This window comes from Emys orbicularis, chromosome 4, assembly GCF_028017835.1.
Source record: "Emys orbicularis isolate rEmyOrb1 chromosome 4, rEmyOrb1.hap1, whole genome shotgun sequence".
Lineage (NCBI taxonomy): Eukaryota > Metazoa > Chordata > Testudines > Emydidae > Emys > Emys orbicularis.
This window is the reverse complement of record NC_088686.1, coordinates 85,286,937-85,312,298: the sequence shown is the minus strand read 5'-3', so window position 1 is coordinate 85,312,298 and position 25,362 is coordinate 85,286,937. Positions and strand designations below refer to the sequence as shown.

At 47.2% G+C, this 25,362-nt stretch overlaps 1 protein-coding gene across 1 annotated transcript in view; it reads right to left on the bottom strand.

Annotated features, from left to right (window-relative positions):
* Positions 1-25,362, bottom strand: part of SHANK2 (SH3 and multiple ankyrin repeat domains 2) — a 569,301-nt gene that overhangs the window by 492,011 nt on the left and 51,928 nt on the right. Inside the window, exon 8 of the mRNA XM_065403513.1 lies at positions 20,873-20,950. Coding sequence (XP_065259585.1) covers positions 20,873-20,950 — 78 coding nt within the window. The remainder of the gene's footprint in view (positions 1-20,872; positions 20,951-25,362) is intronic.

Here is a 25,362-nt window from a genome sequence, read left to right as displayed (position 1 = left end):
GACGGCCTCCATACATAGGGAGTGCGATCGTGCTCCCCCCATCTGTTGATGTAAAACATACATGCTATATTGTCTGTTAGGACCCAGATAGATTTGTTCTCTATGAGGGGAAGAAAGTGAAGGCAGGCTTGTCTCACTGCTCTGAGGTCTAGGAGATTTATGTGTAGATGCATCTCTGGCGCAGACCAGCAGCCTTGTGCCGTGTGTCCCCCCAGATACACTCCCCAACTGATCAGGGAAAAGTCCGTGGTGAGCATGAGCATCGGGGATCATTGCTGGAAGGGAACGCCCATGCAGAGGTTCTCTGGTCTTGTCCACCATTGTAGGGAAGCTAGTACGTTCGCTGGAGGAGTTAGCAGCATGCAGAAGCTGTGCCTGCTGGGTTTGTAGATGGAGTTGAGCCAACCCTGAAGACATCTCATGTGCAGCCTGGCGTACCTGACCACGAAGGTGGTGGCTGCCATGTGGCCAAGGAGTTGTAGGCAAATTCTTGCCCGTATCCTGGCATGAACAGAGAGCGTGCGTATGAGATATGTGATAAAGAGGAATCTGTTGTGTGGGGGTGAGGCTCTGGTTCGAATTGAGTCCAGGTGAGCTCCAATGAATTTGATTTGCTGTGTAGGTGTCAGGATGGATTTTTGGACGTTTGTTTGCAGGCTTAAGCTGTGGAAGAGGGAGATGGCGAAATGAGTAGCTTGTAGTGTCTAGTCGTATGAGTTGCCTTTGATGAGGCAATCATCTAAATAGGGGAAAAGTATGATCCCGTGTCTGAGGCGGTGGGCCACGACTACAGCTAGGGTCTTGGAGAATACTCTCGGTGCTGTGGAGACTCCGAAAGGGAGTACCCTGTATTGAAAATGGTCGTGTTCAAGTGAGAATCGTAGGAAGCGTCTGTGGGCTGGATGAATGGATATTTGAAAATAGGCATCCTGTAGGTCGAGGGCTGTGAACCAGTCCCCTTGTTCCAACACAGGTATTATTGTGCCCAGTGTGACCATCTTGAATTTCTGTACCCTTACAAATTTGTTCAGTCGGCGTAGGTCTAGTATAGGCCTCCATCCGCCGGTCTTTTTCTGGGTCAGAAAGTAGTGGGAGTAGAACCCTTTTCCTCGATGTTGTGTCGGCACAGGTTCCACTGCACCTAGCTGTAGAAGATGAATCACTTCTACGCAAAGTAGGTGCTTGTGAGAGGGGTCCCTGAAGAGGGACGGGGAAGGGGGAAGGGTAGGAGGGTAGGATATAAAAGGGATGGAGTAACCGTACTAAACTATTTCCAGGACTCAACGGTCCCGTGTAATCTGCTGCCAGGCATGGTGGAAAACCTGGAGGTGGTGACCAAATGGGCAAATAGGCAGTGGAGTCAAGAGGTGGTCGTGCAGACCCTCGACCAACGCTTCAAAATTGTTGTTTATTTCCTGATGGGTGGGAGGTAGCTGTTTATGTGTTTTTGTCTGCGACTAGGAGGTCTAGCGCGATTCCTGGTATATCGTATGGTCTGGGCCGAGGCCGGTGATACTGTTGTGTGCGTGGCCTCTGATAAGGTTGATACTGTTGTCTCCTGGGAAGGGATGGGTAAATGCCCAGGGAGCACACGGTCACTCTAGAGGCTTTCATTGTGTGAAGGACTTAGTCGGTTTTCTTGGAAAAGAGTTTATCTTTATCAATGGGGAGGTCCTCCAATTTGGTCTGCAGGTGATTGGGGATACCGGATGTAGAGAGCCAGGAAGATCTGCGCATAACCACTGCAGTTGCGGTAGTGTGGGCTGCTGTGTCCGCCATGTCTAGAGATGCTTTTAGGGCCGTTCTGGATACCAATTGGCCCTCAACAAGGACTGACTTAAAGTCTGCTCTCCTGTCCTCTGAGATATGGGAGGTAAAATCAAAGAGTTTATTGTAGTTATCGAAGTTGTAGCTTGCAAATAGGGCGGAATAGTTTGCAATTCTGAATTGCAGAATGGAGGAGGTATAAACCTTGCAGCCCAAGAGGTCAAGGCATTTGAGGTCCTTGTCTTGCAGGGTGGGCTGGTAGTGTGGCTGTTTTGGCCTGTGTGTCACTGCATCCACTACAAGAGTATTCGGTTGTGGATGAGAGAATAAGAAGTCTACGTCCTTAGCAGGAACATAATATTTACTTTCAGCCTTTTTGCAAGTCAGTAAGATAGAGGCTGGGGTTTGCCAGAGAGTGTCAGCTGGTTCTAGGAGTGCTTCATTTATGGGAAGCGTGATCTTTGAGGGGGCAGAGGGTTGGAGGATTTTGAGGAGTCTGTATTGTGTCTCCTGGACCTCCTCTAAAGGGATGTCTTGGGTGAGTGCCACCCTCTTGAAAAGTTCTTGGAATTGTTTAAAGTCGTCCATATTCTGTGGAGGCGGAGACATGAGGGCTCCGTCTGGAGCTGATGGAGAGTTAGGTGTCAGTGAATCAGGGTATGGTCCATAGCCCACCTTTTCAGAGGGGGGTTCAGGCGCTCTAGAAGTAGACAGAGCTGGAGATAGAGGTGCAGAAGGAGCTTGTGATCTGGTGGAAGAAGCATGAGGGAGGGTGGCAGTAGGAGCTGGACAAGGGAGCTGGACCACTGAGGCCAAGGCATAGGATAAGAAAAGTTAGATGCCACCCACAGGAGGGGGGGCAAAGTAGGGAAACTGAGGCTGGTGGTTGTGAGCTGTGGCAAAAGGTGCAAAAGGTTCCGGTGGAGAAGGAGAGGCAGGTGGGGAGAACTCCACCTGCTGCTGCATATCAGGCTCGCTGTCAGTAAAGGTAGCCAGGTCAGGTGGAGAGAGCGGCTGGTCAAAGAGTTAGCACTGTGTGTCCAGGAACGGAGAGTTAGGCTCAGGTGCCACTGAGAGGTCGTCCTGACTTAGGAACTGTTGTTGCTGCTCCCTGGGCTGTGATTCTGCTGAGCGCAATCTGTGCTCAGAAGCGTGCCCGGATTTCTGTTTGGGTTTTACCAGTGCCACAGGTCGCTTGTAGGCGCCCTGTGGGAGGTCCGCTGCTGCTATCGGAGCGGCAGGCAGGCTCGGTGCCGACATTCTTGTTGGCACTAGAGCAGAGTGCGCTGTCGGCACCAAGTCTATTTTTGGTGCCAAGGGGACCGGTGCCGAGGAGACCTTCCCGGCACGGGAAGTCGGGTCCCTGCCTCTGCGCGAGCCACGGCTGAGGTACTGGGACGGTCGGAGGCTCCTGCTTTCGGCGCTGTCAGCACTGAGGGTAAGGATCTCGCAGGAGACCCTTTACCCTTGTGAAAGTCTCTGCACGGAGACAGTGGGCTTCCTGCCTCTTCGCCTAAGAGGGTGAAGCCGTGCTCCCAATTGGTTCGGACCTGGCCAGAGAGCGTGAGGGAGAGGGTTTGCCATTGCCCATCTCCAGAGGCGACTGTAGGGATTTCTGCATCAGAAGCATTTTCAGGCGCAGGTCCCTGTCACGATGAGCCCTGGTTTTGAGGCTCATACAATGGACATACTTGGCAGGGACGTGTGTCTAGCCGAGGCACTTCACACAACGTGAGTGGCCACCGGACCTTGGCATAGAGTCTTGACAGGAAACACATTTCTTGAATCCTGAAGCCCCGGCATTATTGCACTAGGAATGCCAGGGGAGAGTGTCTCAGCGGGAGACGAACTTGAGGAAAAAAGGGTTTTTTTTTTTTTTTTTTTTTTTAACTAAATAACTATTCTAAAGGAAGGAAAACAATTGGGATGTTACTAATTAACTATTTCGATGTTCTTTGTAATTGTTTCCTTCAGAGACCAGGGAAGAGGATCAGCACTGCCCCGAATCCTGTCTTCAGCCGAGGACAGTTGAGAAGGAACTGAGGGGGGCGCGGGACGCGCACACTCAGGCAGATTCTAACGAGACCCTGAGACAGCAGCTGAGCGCATGAGTCCCGACCAGGCACTGCTACCGAAGATCTGCAATCAACGGCACCAGGACGCACTGTCACCTGGAGTGGAGCACCCACAGGGACAGCACTCGAAGAAGAACCCTGGATCTGAAACCATCCCCCTGGCCTCTGGGGCTGTTCAAAACCCAACAATCACAAAAGGCTCCTTTAGTTACTACAAGCCAAGCCACTACCGTGGATCTGCACACCTCCAAACTCTGGGGTGTTGTAATTCTGATCCACATTTGGAGGCTTGAGCCCACCCTCTGGTGAAATATTTGGTAAGATCTTATGGAATTACACTGTCTGTTGGTATCCTCATGAACTGAGCTCTATGCCACCTGTGACAAGATGGTCGATATAGTATGGTGGGTCCTGCGCTTTTCTTGGTGGGGGGGCTAAAATACCACCCCTTACCCCTGCTCTTGGGGCACCGAGGACCCCACTAGTGGCCCAGGAAGGTGGTAAAGGAGGGAAGCAGGGGAGAGGTCTGGGTTTGCTCCTCACTCTGAGTCCCAGCCCCTCTCAACCCCTGCAGGTTCTTACCCTCTTCCCCCTTGGGTGGGGTACCTTCAGTCCTTAAATGCTGGGGGAGGGAATGTCCCTCCCCTGCTGGGGCAGGGTCTCCCTTACTCCGGTTTTCTGTTCCTCCAAGTCTCACAGCACACCTCCAAGCTCCAGTCCTCTCTCCTTCCTCCTTCCCCCTGACTGCCTGAAGCAGGGGGTTTTATTAGGTTTCTAACAGGGCCTTAATTGATTACAGGTGCTCCAATTAACCTGTAGCAACCCTCCCTAGTCTACAGGGAACCACGCCTTAATTAACCTAGGGTTTATATACTTCCCTTCTACCACTTCCCACTGCTCCCTGGCCCTCCTGTATCACATATCCCCCTCCCCTGCTCAACGCCATGGGGTTGGGCTACTTGGGACGAAAGACAGTGTTGTCGTGATAGGCCGTCCGCGTTGCTGTGTTGGCTGCCGGCTCTATGCTGGATCCGGAAGGGAAAAGGTTGTAGGGACAGGAACCATCTAGTCACTCGTGCATTCCTCTCCTTATTTGTGTGCATCCATTGGAGTGGGGCGTGGTCCATCACAAGGGTGAACTGCTGCCCAAGTAGGAGGTACCGTAGAATCTCCATGGCCCATTTAATTGCCAGGCATTCCTTTTCTACTACGGCGTACCATTGCTCCCTGGGCAGGAGCTTTCGGCTGAGGTAAAGGATTGGGTGCTCCTCATCTCCCACCATCTGTGAAAGGACGGCCCCAAGTCCTACCTCCGAGGCGTCTGTTTGTAGGATAAATTCCTTTGTGAAATCTGGGGCTATGAGCACTGGATGGCTGCAAAGGGCTGTCCTTAGGTCTGTGAAAGCTTCCTCTGCTTCCTCGGTCCACTTAACTATCTCCGGGCCCCGAGCTCTTATTAGGTTCATCAGAGGCGCTGCCCTTGTGGCGAAGTGAGGGATGAACCGGCGATAGTACCCTACTATCCCTAAGAATGCTCTGACTTGTTTTTTGCGGATTGGGCGGGGCCATTTCTGTATTGCCTCCACTTTGTTCCACTGGGGCTTCACCAGGCCCCTTCCGACTATATACCCGAGATATCTGGCCTTGGCTAGCCCTATTGCACATTTGGATGGGTTAGCGGTGAGGCCAGCCTGTCTGAGAGCATCTAGTACCGCTTCCATTTTCCCCAGGTGTGTCTCCCAGTCAGGACTATGGATTATCATGTCATCTAAATAGGCAGAAGCATACTTGGCATGGGGTCGAAGTAATCTGTCCATCAATCGTTGGAAAGTTGCGGGGGCCCCATGGAGCCCAAAAGGGAGGACGGTATATTGGAAGAGGCCGTCAGGTGTAGAGAAAGCGTTTTTTTCCTTGGCATCCTCCGCCAGGGGGATCTGCCAGTAGCCTTTTGTCAAGTCCAAGGTGGTCAAGTATCGGGCCTTGCCTAACTGATCCACCAGCTCATCAACACGTGGTATCGGGTAGGCATCGAACTGGGATAACTCATTTAACTTCCGAAAGTCATTACAAAACCTCAGGGTGCCATCAGGCTTGGGGACCAAGACAATAGGGCTGGACCACTGGCTGTGGGATTCCTCAATCACCCCAAGTTCCAGCATCTTCCTTACTTCTGCCCTAATTTCTTCTCTTCTTGCCTCCGGTATGCGATATGGTTTTATGGTCACCCTTGCTCTGGGACAGGTGACAATGTGGTGTTGGATCAGCGTCGTACGGCCTGGTTGTGTGGAGAACACATCTTGGTTCCGCTGGATCATTTCAATGACTTCTGTTCGTTGTTCTGGGGCTAATTCGGGGGATATCCTTACCTGCCCTTGTGGGCCATCTGCCTGGGGTGTGGCGGGCAGGATGGCCAGGCACGTCTCCCGATCGTGTCAGGGTTTCAGTAAGTTGACATGATAGATCTGCTCTGGCCTTCGGCGGTCTGGCTGCTTTACCTTATAATTCACCTCCCCAACAGCTTCCACGATCTCATAGGGTCCATGCCAACTGGCCAGGAGCTTACTTTCTGCTGTTGGTACCAGCACCAGCACCCGTTCTCCTGGTTGAAATTTCCATGTTTTTGCCCGACGATTGTAGTAGGTTCGTTGGGCCTCTTGTGCTTTCTCCAAATGCTCTCGTACTATGGGGGTCACTTGGGCTATTCGTTCTCTCATCTGGGCTACGTGTGCAATGACATTCTTCCCTGGGTTGGGTTGTTCCTCCCATTCCTCCTTCGCGATGTCTAATATGCCACGTGCGCGGCGTCCATACAGTAGCTCGAAGGGGGAGAAACCAGTAGAGGCTTGGGGAACTTCTCGTATTGCAAACATCAGATATGGTAGGAGGGTATCCCAATCTTTTCCGTCTTGGGCCACCACCTTTCGGATCATACTCTTGAGAGTGCAGTTAAATAGCTCAACCAGACCATCTGTTTGGGGATGATAAACCGAGATCCGCAAGGCTTGGATGTGTAGCAGGGTACATAAGTCTTTCATTACTCTCGACATGAAGGGAGTCCCTTGATTTGTCAGGATCTCCTTAGGGATGCCTACCCTAGCAAAAACCTGCACCAGTTCTTTTGCAATTGCCTTGAACATGGGGTTCCTTAGAGGAATGGCTTCGGGGTACCGTGTAGCGTAATCCAGGATGACAAGTATGCTTCGGTGGCCCCGGGCTGTTCTTTCTAGTGGGCCCACTAGAGCCATTGCTATTCTTTCAAAAGGAACTTCAATTATGGGCAAGGGTACCAACGGGGCCCTTAACTGAGGTCGGGGACTATGCAGCTGGCACTCTGGGCAGCAGGTGCAATAGTGTTGGACTTCTGCCCGTACCCCCGGCCTGTAGAACCTTCTTAGGACTCTATCCAGGGTCTTGTCTGCTCCTAAATGTCCCCCAAACAGATGACTGTGAGCTAATTCTAATACAGCCCTTGTGTGCTTCCGTGGCACCAAGAGCTGTTCTACTACTTCCCCCCGTATTGGCACTACCCAGTACAACAGATCCTGCTTGATTATATAGTATGGCCCTGTGCCTTTGGTTTTCCCTTCTACTGGCACGCCATTTACCTCTACTACCTCCTCCCTCACGTTTGCATATAGTGGGTCATCGGCTTGGTCCTGCCCAAAACATTCGCGTGCGGGACCAATCTGTCCTGATTCTATTGACTTGGGTTCCCCTCCTTCTTTTGGGTGCTTCTGCTCGTGCTGGGGGCCGTCTCTGGGTCTCCACGAGCCTTCCTCCCAACCAGGGCAGTTTTCTGGTTGGCTGCCAAGATCCTGGTTCCTAATCTTTTGTCTGCTCTCCTTTCCCGTCTGGATTTCCGGGACTTCCCAGGGGGTGAAAATAACTCTGGAGAAAACCCAGCAAAAATTGTGGTAGGATCATCCATGGGCACCTCACATTCTGCTCGGGGTTTACTTCCCTTCCCTAACTCAATGGAGGGGAGTAGGCTCTCGAACCCAGGAAAGTCCCTGCCAATTAAGACTGGGTAGGGGAGCTTGGGGACCACTCCTGCAGTCATCTTGTTAGTACTTCCCTGGATCTCAATCCGGATTGGAATTGTGGGGTAGAAATTTACTGTGCCATGGACACATGTCACTCCAGTGCTCTTGGCCCGGCTCAGTTGGTCTTGCCCCACTAATTTCCCTGAGACCAATGTGACAGCACTCCCAGAGTCCACCAAAGCTATGGTCTGGATGCCATTCATCTTTACTGGCCTGGTGTACTCATGTTGGGCCATCGCAACCCCCACCACGCTGATTAGGCCACATTGGTCCCCAGGATCCCCCAGATTACATTGCATGGGCTCCTCCCTGTTGGGGCACTGGGCTGCTATATGCCCCAACTCCCCACACTCATAACAGCGATATCTCTTTCCGGAGGCTGCCCTCTGTCTTGGGCCCTCTGACTCACTTCCCCAACTCTCTCCCCCCGGACCCCCAGGTCCCTTTGGGGCCTCAGGCCACTCCTTGGTGCCTGTTCTTCCAGCTATGGCTTTCCTGGAGTTCTCGATGATCCAGGGCCTCGGGGTTGGGACTGGTTTCCTAAAACGCCGTGTTTCACCTCCCAGGGTTTCGAACAGTTCATGGGCTGCCAGTTGTCTCTCTACAAGGGTGACTAGTTAGTCATAGGTGGAGGGGTCATTCTGGCCTACCCAGGCTCGGAGGCCCGAGGGTAGTCCCCTCGTATAGTGGTCCAGTACCAGGAGCTCCATCATTTTCTCTGAGCTGAGAGCCTCCGGGCGTAACCACTTCTGGGCTAGGTCGATTAGGTCAAATAGTTGTGATCGCGGTGTCTTGTCTTCACAGTACTGCCATTCATGGAACCTCCGGGCTCTCAAGGCCGTTGTTACCCTTGCCCTGGCTAGGATCTCCGCCTTCAGTCGGGGGTAATCTGCTGCCTCCTCTGTGGTCATATCATAGTAGGCCTTCTGGGCCTCCTCGCACAAAAATGGGGCAAGGATCCCTGACCACTGGTCTCGGGGCCAGGCCTTCCTCAGAGCTGTCCTCTCAAAAGCCAGGAGGTACGCCTCCACATCATCCTCCCATTTTCTGCAGACAGTAGCTGGCCCGTATGGTCCGTGTCCCATCATACCCACGGCTCAGCTCCGTAAGGACCTTCACTTGGTTCACTAGTTCCTGCAGCATGGCCCAATCTTGGGTGGCCTGGGTCATCAGCAGGTGATTGGTCTCTTGCTGCAGCCGCATGGCCTCCTGTTGGGCAGCTGCCTGGACCCGGGTAGCCTCCTGCTGGGCGGCAGTGGCTTGCACCAGTGCTTTGACCAAATCCTCCATCTTGAGGCAGGGTGGTTGTGACCCACTCTGGATTATGTTCACGGCGCAGAGATCCCACTCCTGACACCACGTGTGACAAGATGGTCGATATAGTATGGTGGGTCCTGCGCTTTTCTTGGTGGGGGGGCTAAAATACCACCCCTTACCCCTGCTCTTGGGGCACCGAGGGCCCCACTAGTGGCCCAGGAAGGTGGTAAAGGAGGGAAGCGGGGGAGGGGTCTGGGTTTGCTCCTCACTCTGAGTCCCAGCCCCTCTCAACCCCTGCAGGTTCTTACCCTCTTCCCCCTTGGGTGGGGTACCTTCAGTCCTTAAATGCTGGGGGAGGGAATATCCCTCCCCTGCTGGGGCAGGGTCTCCTTTACTCCGGTTTTCTGTTCCTCCAAGTCTCACAGCACACCTCCAAGCTCCAGTCCTCTCTCCTTTCCCCTGACTGCCTGAAGCAGGGGGTTTTATTAGGTTTCTAACAGGGCCTTAATTGATTACAGGTGCTCCAATTAACCTGTAGCAACCCTCCCTAGTCTACAGGGAACCACGCCTTAATTAACCTAGGGTTTATATACTTCCCTTCTACCACTTCCCACTGCTCCCTGGCCCTCCTGTATCATACACCCCACAGGCCATCCTCTACACCTATTTTTAAATCTTTTACTAACATAGCATATACTTCATTATGCTATAGCCATACATTCTCTGTCACCAATTTCTCTCCCTCCCCAAAAAAAGTTGTACTTCCTGACTTACTGGCTTTGCTTCCTTATGAACTTTAGGGGCCAATACTTTTAAGTTAAAATATCCAAATCTCTCTCTTGTCTAGGTGTTACTTCTAATTCCGTTCCTTCTTAATCCAAGTGTAACTAATAGTAACAAATTCTGCACATACACATCAATTCTGTTGTACAGGTGTGTGGTTGCAGTGGAGAGGGAGAGAAATATCGGATTCCATGAGGAAGGTCTGCACCCACTGTGCACCAGGAAGCTGTACTGCACTGGGATTCTCCGCACCCTAACACACTGTGGAGTGTTTTGAGGTATTTTGGAAGGGGGTGAGGATTAGGGAGGGAAGTGGCATGGCTAGTGAATCAAAAGACTATGCAAACCCCAAAGAAGAGGAGGAACAAGAACCATTGGGGCTACAACCCCTGAATGTGTAGTAGTAGCTGCACAGTATCAATGCTGCTGCTCCATGACCTCAGCAGGAAAGGTTACTTCCTGTATTCTCCCCAGTACATCCAGCTGTATATTACACTAAAATTTGATCCTTGATAATGATACTTTATGCTTATGTCATGAGAAACATTTAACTATTGTCCTGTCAACACTGTAAATTCAAGCATGGCAGGGAACCTGCTTACAACACAGTTGTCCCCTAACTCAGTCACCAACATTGTTCCAATTTCTAGTGTCAAATGGACCTCAGTGTTTCATGAGCTTTTTTTGTGTGGCTCTTCTATATTCTGAGGTATAATTTCAATTGTCAGATGTTTTCCCCACTATAATAGACTCCACTTGGGCTCTTCAAAGATAAAGGTGGTGGTGGTGTGTGTGTGTGTGTGTGTGTGTGTGTGTGTTTCTTTGAAAATGATTTATGGGAAGCTGCCCTCCATTTTGACAAAGCAGGCTGAAAGCTTGAAAAGAATGTTATTTCAGTCTGTGGATTTTCTGCATAGCTGGGTAATCAGTGGAAACCCTTTGTCAAGTAATTAACACATACAAGAAACGATGTTTTGTTTTAATGTGACATGCCAAATTTCAAATATTAGTGGGCTACTTTGTATTAAAGTAAGTCTGTCATAGGTTTAGGGCCTGATCCAAAGCCCATTCAAATCTTTCCTTTAACTCCAATGAACTTTGGATCAGGTTTCCCCAGGCTATGTCCTGTGCCATGTTATTTGGCTGGGTGAAGAGGAAGAGGTGTGGAACGCAAATCCTTGCAACAATTATCTACTCTCAAAGCTATAAAAGCACACAGAGAAAATCTGATGGCAAGAAGGTATAATGTGTATCCATAGGTTTCAGAGTAGCAGCCGTGTTAGTCTGTATCCGCAAAAAGAACAGGAGTACTTGTGGCACCTTAGAGACTAACAAATTTATTAGAGCATAAGCTTTCGTGGGCTACAACCTACTTCTTCGGATGCAAGTGGGTTGTAGCCCACGAAAGCTTATGCTCTAATAAATTTGTTAGTCTCTAAGGTGCCACAAGTACTCATGTTCTTTTTGTGTATCCATAGAAACTGCAAAGCAAGCAAAATTAATTCTGTTCTTCCATCTTTAACGCTCCTGTAATTGTACCTAGTTCTTTGAAATATCTGAAATAGGTCTGTGATGTTACATACACATACACTAGAGAGTCAATTCCTAAGGGCAATATTCTTCCTAACGGTGGACTTTCTTGAATTTGTAACTATTTTAAAATCAGATTATTAGTATTACTTCATCAGTGTTAATATCTTATTTTCTCAGTACAAAAACCCAGTCAAACATTCCAGTACAAATGCATGACAGTCACAATCTGCCCTATGTTTACAAAGTAGACTGCTGAACTGCTAAAATTTATTTTCTCAATCACAAATTGTGTGTTTAAACTAATACAAGATACAATTCTTACACCTTTATTCTCATGTAAATGCGTAATACAAACTCTCCATATCTCATGCAACTTTTTTAAGCCTCAATACCTTGACTACTTGGCTTGTTTGTGGGCATAAAATGTCAGAATCAGATTGCAAATATAGAACAGAGGTACATTGGATTGTAAACTCTTCTGGTCAGGAACTGTATCCTATCCTCCATTTCAACAGTGAAAAATCACAATGAGGCTCTTATCCTCATTGGGACCTATTAGCATTAGGATAGTACTAACATTAAAAAAAAATGAACCAAAAACGTATAGAACAAATTGTATAGTTTTACTCAAACCAGGGCAAAAGCAGGATCTTTTTGACAGGTTAACTAAGGACAGCATGCATCATGGCAAGACATCTGTAAATATTGTCATGGATACACTGGAATGTTCGGGGACAAATTTTCCACACAGGTGCTTTAGGAAAAGAGTTACACCTCAGGGATGGGAATGTCAAAAACTTGGCTAGATCACACTCCCTTGTCAAGTTAATTAACACGCTCCATTAGTATTGCAATTACATAATCTACAAAGAGAGGAAGCACCTCTATTTTACATGTGTAAAGGTATATCTTAGGGGAATGGACAGATGTTCATAATTTAAAATTGGCCTTATCACATTTTCATGCTTTCAAAAATAAATCAGAGAAAGAAGACTTTTTGTGGGTAAGAATCACTACCCCCTTTAAAAAAAAAAAAAATAAAAAAATAAAAACCCTACTATCACTCAACGAGACAATTTACAGAATTCAAAATGTCCAAAAAAGCTTAGCAAAATAAAGGTTAGGCTTAGGGAAGCCTTTAAAGCAAACTGTCCATGTTGGATAATCAGAGAGGATATACATAAGGTTAAAGTTATATCCTCACTTTAATGCAGTTTCAAACTCCCATTAATGCTAATGGGGGTTAGGCATGTCCAGTCCACCTCAGAGGGGTATTGTATAGATAATTCATTTATTTTTGTGATGCACTTGGATACTATAATGATAAGCACCATACAAAAGCCCATTCGGAAATTAATAATTGTGTCTTCACATCAGTATTTGAATGGGGGGGGGGAGTAAATAAGGCCTGGGGCCACATACTGAGCCACACGGAGAAAACAAAATATTGAATATGTGCTCACTATGGGAGTAATGTCCATCCTGCCTTCTGAATTCCTCCTCCATGATGTCTGGGCTCTAGTAGGGAAGTTGAAAGCACAGGAGAGACAGCCTCCCTGCTCTCAGTTCTGGTACCTGAACCCTTCTGAGCAAGAGAAGCTAGGAGCAAAAATTTCAGAAAGTCTAACTTTGCCCCTGTAGCCCTTGACTGAGGCATGCACCGTCACTGTGTGGGGATGGTGCATGCACAGTCTGATCAGCACTAGGAGCTGTGAGAGGCTCAAGCATGCTCAGTGATGATGGAATTTTCTGAGATTTTAGAAGCTAAAATCAAAAATGCCTCTACTGAGCATGTGCAAACTGTTTTTTCCCTCCGAAGGCCTACATAACTTCCCCAAATTATGAAAATGTTCACAATGATGGGAAAAGGCACATACCTGCCACAAAGGCCACTCCTCTGCCAAACTTCAAGTCCCTGCTCCAGGGCATGGAGGCACTAGAGCTTTTTTTAACATGGGCAAAACATATTTTTCCCTAGCTCCACATTCTGAAATGACTCGATCATTTTGGCTGAAGGTTTTCAAAAACTTAATCATGAGGCAGAAATCCGGCATGGAAAAAAATTCAGTACAAACAGTTGAATTTTGGCAAAGTTATAAGTAATTAAAAATAGGGTAGTATAATGAGAAGTATCGGGCAACCTTAATAATAGGCAGTGTTACTAGCCACTGCTGACACTACTATTTCTGCTGAAGTTTGTACAGTACAAGCAAATTAAGTACTCATGTTGACCCATGTTGCACCCTCAAAGACAGATCTGCCCTTTGTGTTGGACCTAGAATGCATCCCCAAGATAGTCCTTACGTATATTTAAATAGTGGGATTTTATACATACTGGCAATTTATAAAGTTCTACATGTTCTTACCCTTATGGGTGTTTTTCCACTTAATACTGTATTGGATTTGCTTATGTAATACGAGCCATAGGGAAACATATGCAATATTTATATAGGGTTATTATCCATTTTAAAAAATTGAGATTGTTGTCTGACAAGATGCACATCAAATTGCACCACAGAACTTCAGTAGCTCACGTATACTACAAAACATTGATGCTCCTGAACTACTAGATTAATATTGTAATATGTGGAAATAAATCTAACAGCATAAAATGTGTGGGGGTGGGGAATCAGGTGTGTGGTGGATGATTGATCATGGCAGGATACTGTAGATTCTCTAAAAGATCTTGCATAAAGCTGGTGGAAATAACAGATTAATCTCATAACACAGAAAGAAGGATGCTGCAATATTCAAAGATTCGCTCTAAGGGTTCTCGCTCATGCTCATATGGGAGCAGCACTGCAGCTGCTTATCAGGCCTTCCTACAGTCCCATGATCCCCCTCGTTCCTACTGATTCTAGCCACAGTTGAAGACAACACCACTTATCCCCTCTTCCATTCAGCCACTGGAGCAGGAAGACCACCCCAACTGCCTCTTTTCGCCAAAAATCAGGCAGAAGAGAGATGATTCTACCTCTTTTTATCTACAATCAACAAGAGAGAATGTAACCCTAAAACAGCAACTATGTTAGATAACAGAAAGGCAACTAAGGATCTAGTCCTGCAAATTCTTACTCAGATTAAGGAGGCAGCTTCCATGAGTAAAGTTTACTTCCAGGAGTAAAGGTTTGCAGGCTCGAGTCCCCAAAAACTGAGGAATGTTTCTTTTGTTCTCTGTTTTTGATTTTAATGTGAAGCTGAAGTTGTAGCCCAGATAGGAATGAAATCACATCATGACACTCTTATAGGCAGTACACAAGTTGGCACCCAAAATACAACTTTGTTTCTCAATTTTTATTAAAAAATAAATAAATGAAGTTTAGACAGACTTTGAAAACCACCACAAAATTCAGGAAGTGTTTAGATACTTTAAGGAAAAGGTCAGTCTTCATATTGGACATTTTGAAGGTAGCTATTCCTCGAGAAAGACTAATTTCTTTTGACTTTATGAAAATATAAATAAGCTATAACTGAGATGATATGTTTGAAAATAGCTAACGAGCATGTGCAGTAGCTATAGTGCACATTATTATGGACATACAAGAGGCGTCAGTGTTCAGTTCTGCTGATTACATGAATAAACATTGTTAGTATGCAAAATCCTATTAACTCAAGGGGATTTAGCATAATTTTGTAACAGTTCCATTTGTGTTGTCTGAACGACTGGGTCAACAAAATAAAGACAGATGGCACTGAATTAATTCTAATGCTTCTTTATTGCAATGCTGACATTACAGTTTCCTCTGCTGCATTCACAGCAACTACAGCTTCCCCAGTTTAACATTCTCCACAACTAAAAACGATACCATCTAGTGAAATACATTAATATCTACACTGGACATAGTACCATGACACTGTATTCATTTAAGATATGTCTATACTCCAATTAAACACCCGCGGCTGTCCCATGTCAACTGACTCAGACTCGGGCTAGGTGGCTGTTTAATTATGGTGTAGGTGTTCGGGCTCAGGCTGGACCTGAGCTCTGGGACCTTCCCCCCTCACAGGAGAGAGTGATGAGCCTGAACCACCTACACCACAATTAAACAGCCCCTTAGCCTGACCCCTGAGAGCCCAAGTCAGCTGACATGGGCCAGCTGCACGTTTTTAATTGCAATGCAGACTTACCCATACAGAACAAGCAGCTTTATAAAGGATAAGGTGCTCCAGTCCAGGTAGAGTAAAATGAATTGAATGCATTAGTCCTTGCCGCCTTAGGAAAAGGGACCCCCCAAAAAATAAAAACCCCAATCCATGCAAATAATATAAATGACTGCATAACATACATAGGGATTGTTGTCCCACAATAATGGGGTATGGGTCACTAGCCAGCTATGCAGCAGCACTTCTGAGGTTTCCAGCTCCCACTTGCTAACCTGCTGTGCCTGTGCTTCCAGCATGGTTTGGCTCATCTGACCCTTCCAATCATTAGGAGCCTGACAACCACCAATAGTAGATTTTACACAGATGTATGCATTTGCCTATTTGTCCTTTTCCTAGTTTTCTGATAAGGACACAAAGAGACAGACTACTGCTGTGATTAATATAAAAGGAGAAAAAACAAACAAAGGATGTCCAACCTTTCACGCCTCATTTATATCATGTTTACTCACACCACAAGAAATTTCAGAACAAGAAAGAAAACTGATTCTCAAAGGAAATAAAGTAATGAAAAAATCTAACATCTCTTACAGAGACAGACCACTGGCACATACCCTGCCTCTTAAGAGAGAATTTATGTTTCCAATTTTGTTACTTCCATCCGTTTTTTTAATCCATCTCTGGATGGGTAGTCGGAATCGTTATGTTGGCCTCCCACGCTGTCTTACTTGAAACCATTAAGTTGTAGTGCTTAACAGCACCTAGTAACTTGTGCATTTGTCTCACATTGCATTATGCCATGTCATACTGGGTGGTGATCTATTACAAGTGTGAACCTGGTATCTAAGAGATAATACCTTAATGCACTATGTCCCAAAGCAGGGGACATGTTTCCAAGCTTGAGCAATGAACTGGCTGGAGTTGCATCCAGAGTTCTTAGCTGTTCTCCAGAGTCTCAGCTTTCATGTTAAAAAAAAAAGTTAGTCTCAAGCTATTATGGTGGTTTGGAAAACCTTCAGTGTGAAGCAGGTGTAACCAATGCAGCAAGCATCTGCCTGAGTTTTCAGAGAACCTTTAATGTTAGCTCAGAGGTATGATTGGCTCTATTCATGTTCATTGGAGCTAACTCAGATGCCAATTATGATACATTTAAACATCAACATGACTTAACTATTCACTATTCAAAGCATGTAAGAAAGGACAGGAAGTATTATATTATGAGCTCTATTCCAGTGTTGTCTGAAGTGGCCTGAGGGCATGGTATAAAAGATATATGAATTAAAATAAGGAAGCCTTTAATACCACATTGCAGAGTTGAAAAGGGGTGCAACTGCTTTCATTTTCCTGAAAGGGGGCTCACTCTGGGAAATACTACCTTAATGCTTCCAGCTCCTACTTCACAATAAGACATTTTTCAATCATACTGTACCACTGCTTTCGATACAACTTTCTACTTATAGAATTGAACGTTCTTCTCTTTCCCTCTCTTGGTACAGGACAGCTCTCAATCCTGTCTCTGACACATTAGTTTGCATTATGAATGGTTTATTAAAGTCCAGACTAATTAACACAGATTCTGAAAAAGGGTCTTCTTCGGGGTATCTAAAGGTCCCTGACATTCCCTTGGCCAGATTACTTGTTTCCTTTTGGGTTTCTTAATTAAGCCTGTCAAGATGCTGTAATATGAGAAAACTGTGGAATGAATTTCTGGTAAATCTTGGCTAATCCCATGAAAGATTTCACTTTCGTTTTGGTGGTAGCCTCTGCTTTTATCATTGATACTTCAACTTTTACTTCCTCATTCCTAGTATCCCTGATTTCTGGCTTCAGAGCTGCCTAGTAGATGTTGCTGGGGATTAATAATCAACCCCTGTTAGATATGCCACACACTGACCTGACTCTCCAAAAGGGAAAATAAAAGCAAAAAAATCCAAACAATCTCTTAAAGAGATATATGACCCTGTCACATATCAATAGCTTGTGGTCCCAACACATTGTTAATGGAAATTCTTTAAACTGTGTCTGTCACTTGGCACTAGAATACCAGATACTATAGTCATGGGGGACCAGATGGATAAAGGAGATTTAGCAAATTTGCAGCATCCCCTCCAGACACAGTGACTGGACTTGCTGTTTGTGCACATCCTTCATAGTACAGCATCCAAGACTCAAACCTAGACCCCTGTGGTTTATAGGCAGCAACTCTATCAGACTGCAAAAAAAGCTTGTCTCTGGCTATGTCACTGGAAACCCAGCACAGCTTGTCTCAGCAGGGCATCACTTGTTGTATGTCTTACACACCATACCTGAGATAATCACTAAACAAGGCATTAACAACACTAGTACATCAACTGTTTTGAGTTCTGTATTCAATAGCTTGTACAACTGCTACCCTTATTGGCAGTCTCACTAGAGGAGCCATTCTGATATTTGGACTACAAAATTGACCCTAATTTTAATGTGAGATCAACTGTAAGAGGTGAGTGAAAGTTCATAAAATGTCACAATAACCTATAACAATAAATCTTGTAGGGAAAAGGTGCAGAAAGGAGACAGACTGAATTAGTCCAAACAAAAAAGGCCTACTGATATAATTCAAGGACTCTGTTAAGAATATGCCTGGTAAACAAGAACAGTGTGAGACCAGAAATCAATGAACCAAAATTGGTGTGTCAGAAATTCGGTCTAACTGGTGAACAAAAAAATGAAAGGACAGGCTATTCCACCCATCACTCCCTTTGGGGGTTCTCATTGCCATCACTCCCTTTGGGGGGAAAAGCTGGCTACCACGATGCTGACTGACTGAAAGACAAGAGAAGGGGAAGGAGACAGCTTCACTCTCATGGATGTCACCCCCATGTCTCTTAGGACTTCAGACCTTTTTATTCTTATGTCCGGACAAGGCCAGGCCAAAGAGAGGGAGTTAGATGACCTCACCAGAGGCTCCAGCTAAATCCCAAATAACATCTGGGATGTGAAACTGTCATCCCCCCTCACACACACATACGCCTTCTGTGTTCTTTTCCTTCCCCACCTTCTTTCTTTCTCTTTTCTATCCATCCTCTTTTACCGTCTATCCAATAAGACTATTTTGCAACACTGCTGTAAGCCTGTGACCAGAAAGAGGCAGCTAAATTCAATGCCCCAAACAGCCCAATGCTTGTACAATTTTGCCTAATCTCAGAGTGGCTGATAAGACCACGTATAGTGCCTATGTTTCTCCAGCAGTGAGGCTGCAAATGAGAATCAACATCAGAGACAGAAGCTGGATTTTCTCTCTTTGCTATTTTTTCTCTCCTCCTTTTATGTATGTTTGTCTTGTTTTCTTCTAGGAAACAGGATCGGACTTCAATAGCAACAACAACAGCTCTAGCCCATCTTAACTAATTTCTTCTCCTTTCCACAAAAAGTACAAGTTATTACCATCTAAGACACTGTCAAACATGGAGGTTTTCCTTCTAAAAACTCTCTCCAGCTAAAGAGAAAGAGACCAAGGGATGTTGTTAAAATGAAAGCCTTGCTTAATAATTTACATTTCAAATTCTTTAATTGCCCCCCCCCAACCCCCATTTCTTTAATAAAGGGTTAAAAGGATTTTTAATAATGTGTTTGGCATGGTACTAAGCAGGCTGATGCCTCTGTATACCAAACCCTGAGCCTTGTTTAAAACTGTCTGATGTTGGACCATGACTGGATTATGTTAACACCTTTAACTCATTGGGCACATATATTCCATCTGAATTAATACAACAGGTCTAAGGAAGACTAAATTTCTCTGCCCCCTTAAAATGATTCATTCCTGAACCGGGATGAAGCTCCTTGGTACGGTGGTGAGGGGAAGATTTAAATCACCTGTACTGTATCTGTTCCATTATGAAAATGGTGGTTGATATGTTTTAAAAGTACTAGGTACTGTGACAGGGTCAGGACAGATGTCTACAAGAGAGTGGTCGAAAGTAGATACATTAGTTCCAGGTTAAGCAGGACCCTTTTCCCTGGGTAAGATAACAGGGACTATTCCAGAACACTCAGGAACTTTCTAGAACTAATTAAGGCAGGCAGGCTAATTAGGACACCTGTAGCCAATTGGGAAGCTGCTAGAATTAATTAAGGCTAATCAGGACACCCAGTTTAAAAAGGCTCTCACTCCAGTTAGTGAGGTGTGCATAAGGAGCTGGGAGTGAGAGGACCTGCTGCTGGAGGACTGAGGAGTACAAGCAGAAGCAGTGCCAGGGTTTTTGCCGCCCTAGGCGGCAGCGCTCCTCCTCTGAAGCTGCGTTCTCGGCGGTGGGGGTCCTTCCGCTCCGGATCTTCGGGGCACTTCAGCGGCGGGTCCCGGAGCGAGTGAAGGACCTGCCGCTGAATTTCCACCGAAGACCCAGAGCGGAAGAAGCCCCTCTGGGCGGCCCTGGTTCTTGGCGGCGTTTCCGGGGCCGCTTTTCTTCCCGCCCAGAGGAATCGCCGCCGAAATGCCGCCCCCCACATCCTGCCGCCCTAGGCGACCGCTTAGTGGAAGCGCCAGCCCTGAGTACAAGCGTTAACAGACATCAGGAGGAAGGTCCTGTGGTGAGGACAAAGAAGGTGTTGGGGGAACACATGGGGAAGTAGCCCAGGGAATTGTAGCTGTCGCGCAGCTGTTCCAGAAGGCACTCTAGACAGCTGCAGTCCACAGGGCCTTGGGCTGGAACCCGGGGTAGAGGGCAGGCCCGGGTTCCCCCCAAACCTCCCAACTCCTGATCCAACACAGGAGGTTCCACCAGAGGGGAAGGTCTCTGGACTGTTCCCCGACCCACATGGTGGATCAGCAGAAACTGCGGGGATTGTTCTTACTCTTTTTTCCCCATACTGGCCAGTGATGAGGTTATCTGAGTGAAAGCAGATTTGAGCCACGAAAGTGGCCAAACTGAGGGCTACTGTGAATCTCTGAGGCGAGCAAAATCCGCCAATAAGCGCAGGATTCACCAAGGTAGAGGAGGAACTTTATCACAGTACATATTAAAATGATGGTCCAAAGCCACAAAGTTTGCATCTGAATCTGAATGTCCTGAAGCTTGAAAGTGTTTGAATCAGAGATTTTTTTTCCAAGGCCACTTAAAATATCATGGTCTCAAACTTTACTGCAGAAATAACTGGGTTACTCGTCTGTTTCCATCTTAGAATGAAATCCCCACTGGCACCCCATGCAGAAGGCCAGCACAAGTCCAATATGTCATATAAGTCAAAACAGGGTTGAAGAATGCATAGGCCTTTTGCAGATCCTCTGCACAAGGGCAAATTTCATCCTTAAAGATAGTCTTTTTTTTTTTTTTTTACCTGAAACGAAGATTGGCTGTTATAATTCTTTAACTCCTTGTTGGCTCCTCGGAACAACAGAACTCTTGCACAGCTGTCCTGCAAATTGGAGAAGGAGGAAGTTGTTAATTATAATCTTTAATCACTAAAAGCAGGCTTTAAATGATAAGATTGGGTGGTGATTTGGCATATGTTTTTGAACATAAAACAATAAGTGAACAGTCCAAGAAATATGAAACTCTGTTCCAATCAGAGGATTTAATTGATTAAAATAATTTTAATTTTCAATACAGTTGGAAAATTCTTAAATACTGTAGTTATGGGCACAGTTCAATTTTCCAATGTACTGGAAACAGCATAAGAACATAAGAATGGCCATACTGGGTCAGACCAAAGGTCCATCTAGCCCAGTATCCTGTCTTCTGACAGTGGCCAATGCCAGGTGCTTCAGAGGGAATGAACAGAACAGGTAATCACCAAGGCCTGGTCTACACTATGAGTTCAATTCGAATTTAGCAGCGTTAAATCGAATTAACCCTGCATCCGTCCACACAACGAAGCCATTTCTTTCGAAATAAAGGGCTCTTAAAATCGATTTCTGTACTCCTCCCCGACGAGCGGAGTAGCGCCGAAATTGATATTGCCATTTCGAATTAGGGTTAGTGTGGCCGCAATTCGATGGTATTGACCTCCGGGAGCTATCCCACAGTGCACCATTGTGACCGCTCTGGACAGCAATCTGAACTCGGATGCACTTGCCAGGTAGACAGGAAAAGCCCCGCGAACATTGGAATTTTATTTCCTGTTTGCCCAGCGTGGAGAGCACAGGTGACCACAGAGAGCTCATCAGCACAGGTAACCATGCAGGCCGATAATCGAAAAAGAGCACCCGCATGGACTGTACGGGAGGTACTGGATCTGATCGCTATATGGGGAGAGGATTCAGTGCTAGCAGAACTTCGTTCGAAAAGAGGAAATGCCAAAACTTTTGAAAAAATCTCCAAGGGCATGATGGAGAGAGGCCACAATAGGGACTCAGATCAGTGCCGCGTGAAAGTCAAGGAGCTCAGACAAGCCTATCAAAAAACGAAGGAGGCAAACGGAAGGTCCGGGTCAGAGCCGCAGACATGCCACTTCTACGCCGAGCTGCATGCAATTCTAGGGGGGGCTGCCACCACTACCCCACCTCTGACCGTGGATTCCAAGGAGGGGGTAATCTCATCAGCCACGCCTGAGGATTCTGCGGATGGGGAAGAGGAGGAGGAGGACAAGCTTGCGGAGAGCACACAGCACTCCGTTCTCCCCAACAGCCAGGATCTTTTTCTCAGCCTGAATGAAGTACCCTCCCAAGCCAGTATCCAAGACCATGACCCCATGGAAGAGACCTCAGGTGAGTTTACCTTTTAAAATATAAAACTTGTTTTAAAAGCAAGCGTTTTTTAATGATTACTTTGCCCTGAGGACTTGGGATGCATTCGCGGCCAGTACAGCTACTGGAAAAGTCTGTTAACGTGTCTGGGGATGGAGCGGAAATCCTCCAGGGACATCTCCATGAAGCTCTCCTGGAGGTACTCCAAAAGCCTTTCCACAAGGTTTCTGGGCAGTGCAGCCTTATTCCGTCCTCCATGGTAGGACACTTGACCACGTCATGCTAGTAGCAAGTACTCTAGTATCATTGCATGACAAAGCCTGGCAGTGTATGGTCCCGGTGTTTGCTGGCATTCAAGCAACATCCGTTCTTTATCTCGCTGCCTAATCCTCAGGAGCGTGATATCGCTCATGGTAACCTGGTTGAAATACGGGAATTTAATTAAGGGAACAGAGGTGGCCGTTCCTACCGGGCTGTTTGCCTGTGGTTGAAAAGAAATCCTTCCCTGCAGTTAGCCAAGCGCGGGGGGGTGGGTGGAACTGGCCCTGAGCTTTTCGCATTTGGCTAGCAGGGATCTTCCCTGATACCAGCCACGCAGTGGGGGGAGGGGGTAAAGCGATCATCCCAGAGAATTCATGGGGGGGGGGGGTGTTAGTTTGGTTCCTGTAGGGATCTTCCCTGATACCAGCCACGCGGTGGGGGGAGGGATAAAGCGATCATCCCAGAGAATTGGATGGAGTGGGGGGTTAGTTTGTTTTCTGCTGCTGAAGGTTAACAGGAAAACGGCAGCACTCAACGGGCTTTGCTTGGTATGTGGGAAAGGAGGGCGCAGAAGCCGAAAGACAATGGCTTACCATGGCCGCATGCAAGCCGAATTCTGTTGCCCGGACCTGCGTCTGTGATCTCTAGCAGCAAAGCCACAGGCACTCAATATTAAGAGGCAAAATGCGACCTTGCACAGAAATCACATGTGCTATGTAATGTGAATAGTGTTGTTCACCGTGAAAGAGTATAAGCATTGTTCTGTAAAATGTATCTTTTAAAAAAATTCTCTCCTTTTTTCCCTCCCTCCAGCAGCTGCAAATTTTTCAAGCCTCCCTCCTCCGTCCCGAAGGCTATCTCAGATAAGGCATTGGAAAAAGAGGACGCGAGACCAGATGTTCGCGGAAATCATGGAATCCACACGCAGTGAAAGAGCTCATCTGAATGAGTGGAAGGACACGGTTTCAAAGTATAGGAAAGATGCCAGTGAACGTGAGGACAGGAGGGACCAATGTGAGGACATGAGGGACCAACGTGAGGACAGGAGGGACCAACGTGAGGACAGGAGGGACGCTCGAGATGAGAAGTGGCAGCAGGAAGATCAGAGGAGGCAGGATGCAATGCTGGGGCTGCTGCGTGAGCAAACAGACATGCTCCAGCATCTGGTGGAGCTTCAGGAACGGCAGCAGGATCACAGACTGGCGCTACAGCCCCTGTATAACCCTCCTCCCCCCTCACCATGTTCCATAGCCTCCTCACCCAGACGTGTAAGAACGCGGGGGGGGGGAGGAGGCTCCGTGCACCCTCCCATTCCACCCCAGTGGACAGCCCAAGCAAAAGGCTGTCATTTTTTAAAACTTTTTTTAGTGGCCTTTTCCTTCCCGCCGATCCTCCTCCCAAACCCCACCCGGGTTCTCTCCCTCTTTTTATAATCAATTAATAAAGAATAAATGATTTTTAAACGATAGTGACTTTATTTCCTTTGAAAGCAAGCTGTGATCGAAGGGGGAGGGTGGGTTCCTTACAGAGAATAAGTCAATAAAGGGGGCGGGTTTTCATGAAGGAGAAACAAACAGAAATTTCACACTGTAGCCTGGCCAGTCATGAAACTGGTTTTCAAAGCTTCTCTGATGTGCAGCGCTTCCTGGTGTGCTCTTCTAATCGCCCTGGTGTCTGGCTGCGCGTAATCAGCAGCCAGGCGATTTGCCTCAGCCTCCCACCCCGCCATAAAGGTCTCCCCCTTACTTTCACAGAGATTGTGGAGCACACAGCAAGCAGCAATAACAATGGGGATATTGGTTTGGCTGAGGTCTGACCGAGTCAGTAACGATCGCCAGCGACCTTTTAAACGTCCAAATGCACATTCTGCCACCATTCTGCACTTGCTTAGCCTGTAGTTGAACAGCTCCTGACTCCTGTCCAGGCTGCCTGTGTATGGCTTCATGAGCCATGGCATTAAGGGGTAGGCTGGGTCCCCAAGGATAACTATTGGCATTTCAACATCCCCAACGGTTATTTTCTGGTCCGGGAAGTAAGTCCCTTGCTGCAGCCATTTAAACAGAGTAGTGTTCCTGAAGACGCGAGCATCATGAACCCTTCCCGGCCAGCCCACGTTGATGTTGGTGAAACGTCCCTTGTGATCCACCAGTGCTTGCAGCACCATTGAATAGTACCCCTTGCGGTTTATGTACTGGGTACCCTGGTGCTCCGGTGCCAAGATAGGGATATGGGTTCCATCTATCGCCCCACCACAGTTAGGGAATCCCATTGCAGCAAAGCCATCCACTATGACCTGCACATTTCCCAGAGTCACTACCTTTGGTAGCAGCAGCTCAGCGATTGCTTTGGCTACTTGGATCACAGCAGCCCCCACAGTAGATTTGCCCACTCCAAATTGATTCCTGACTGACCGGTAGCTGTCTGGCGTTGCAAGCTTCCACAGGGCTATTGCCACTCGCTTCTCAACTGTGAGGGCTGCTCTCATCTTGGTATTCTGGCGCTTCAGGGCAGGGGACAGCAAGTCACAAAGTTCCATGAAAGTGCCCTTACACATGCGAAAGTTTCGCAGCCACTGGGAATCATCCCACACCTTCAACACTATGCGGTCCCACCAGTCTGTGCCTGTTTCCCGGGCCCAGAATCGGCGTTCCACGGCTAGAACCTGCCCCATTAACAACATGATCTCCAAAGCACCGGGGCCCGCGGTTTGAGAGAATTCTGTGTCCATGTCCATGTCCTCATCACTCTTGTCGCTGCGCTGCCGTCGCCGCCTCCTCCTCGCCTCGTTTTTCTGGTCCTGGTTCAGCAAAAACTGCACGAGAATGCGCAAGGTGTTTACAATGTTCATGACTGCTGTCTTGAGCTGAGCGGGCTCCATGCT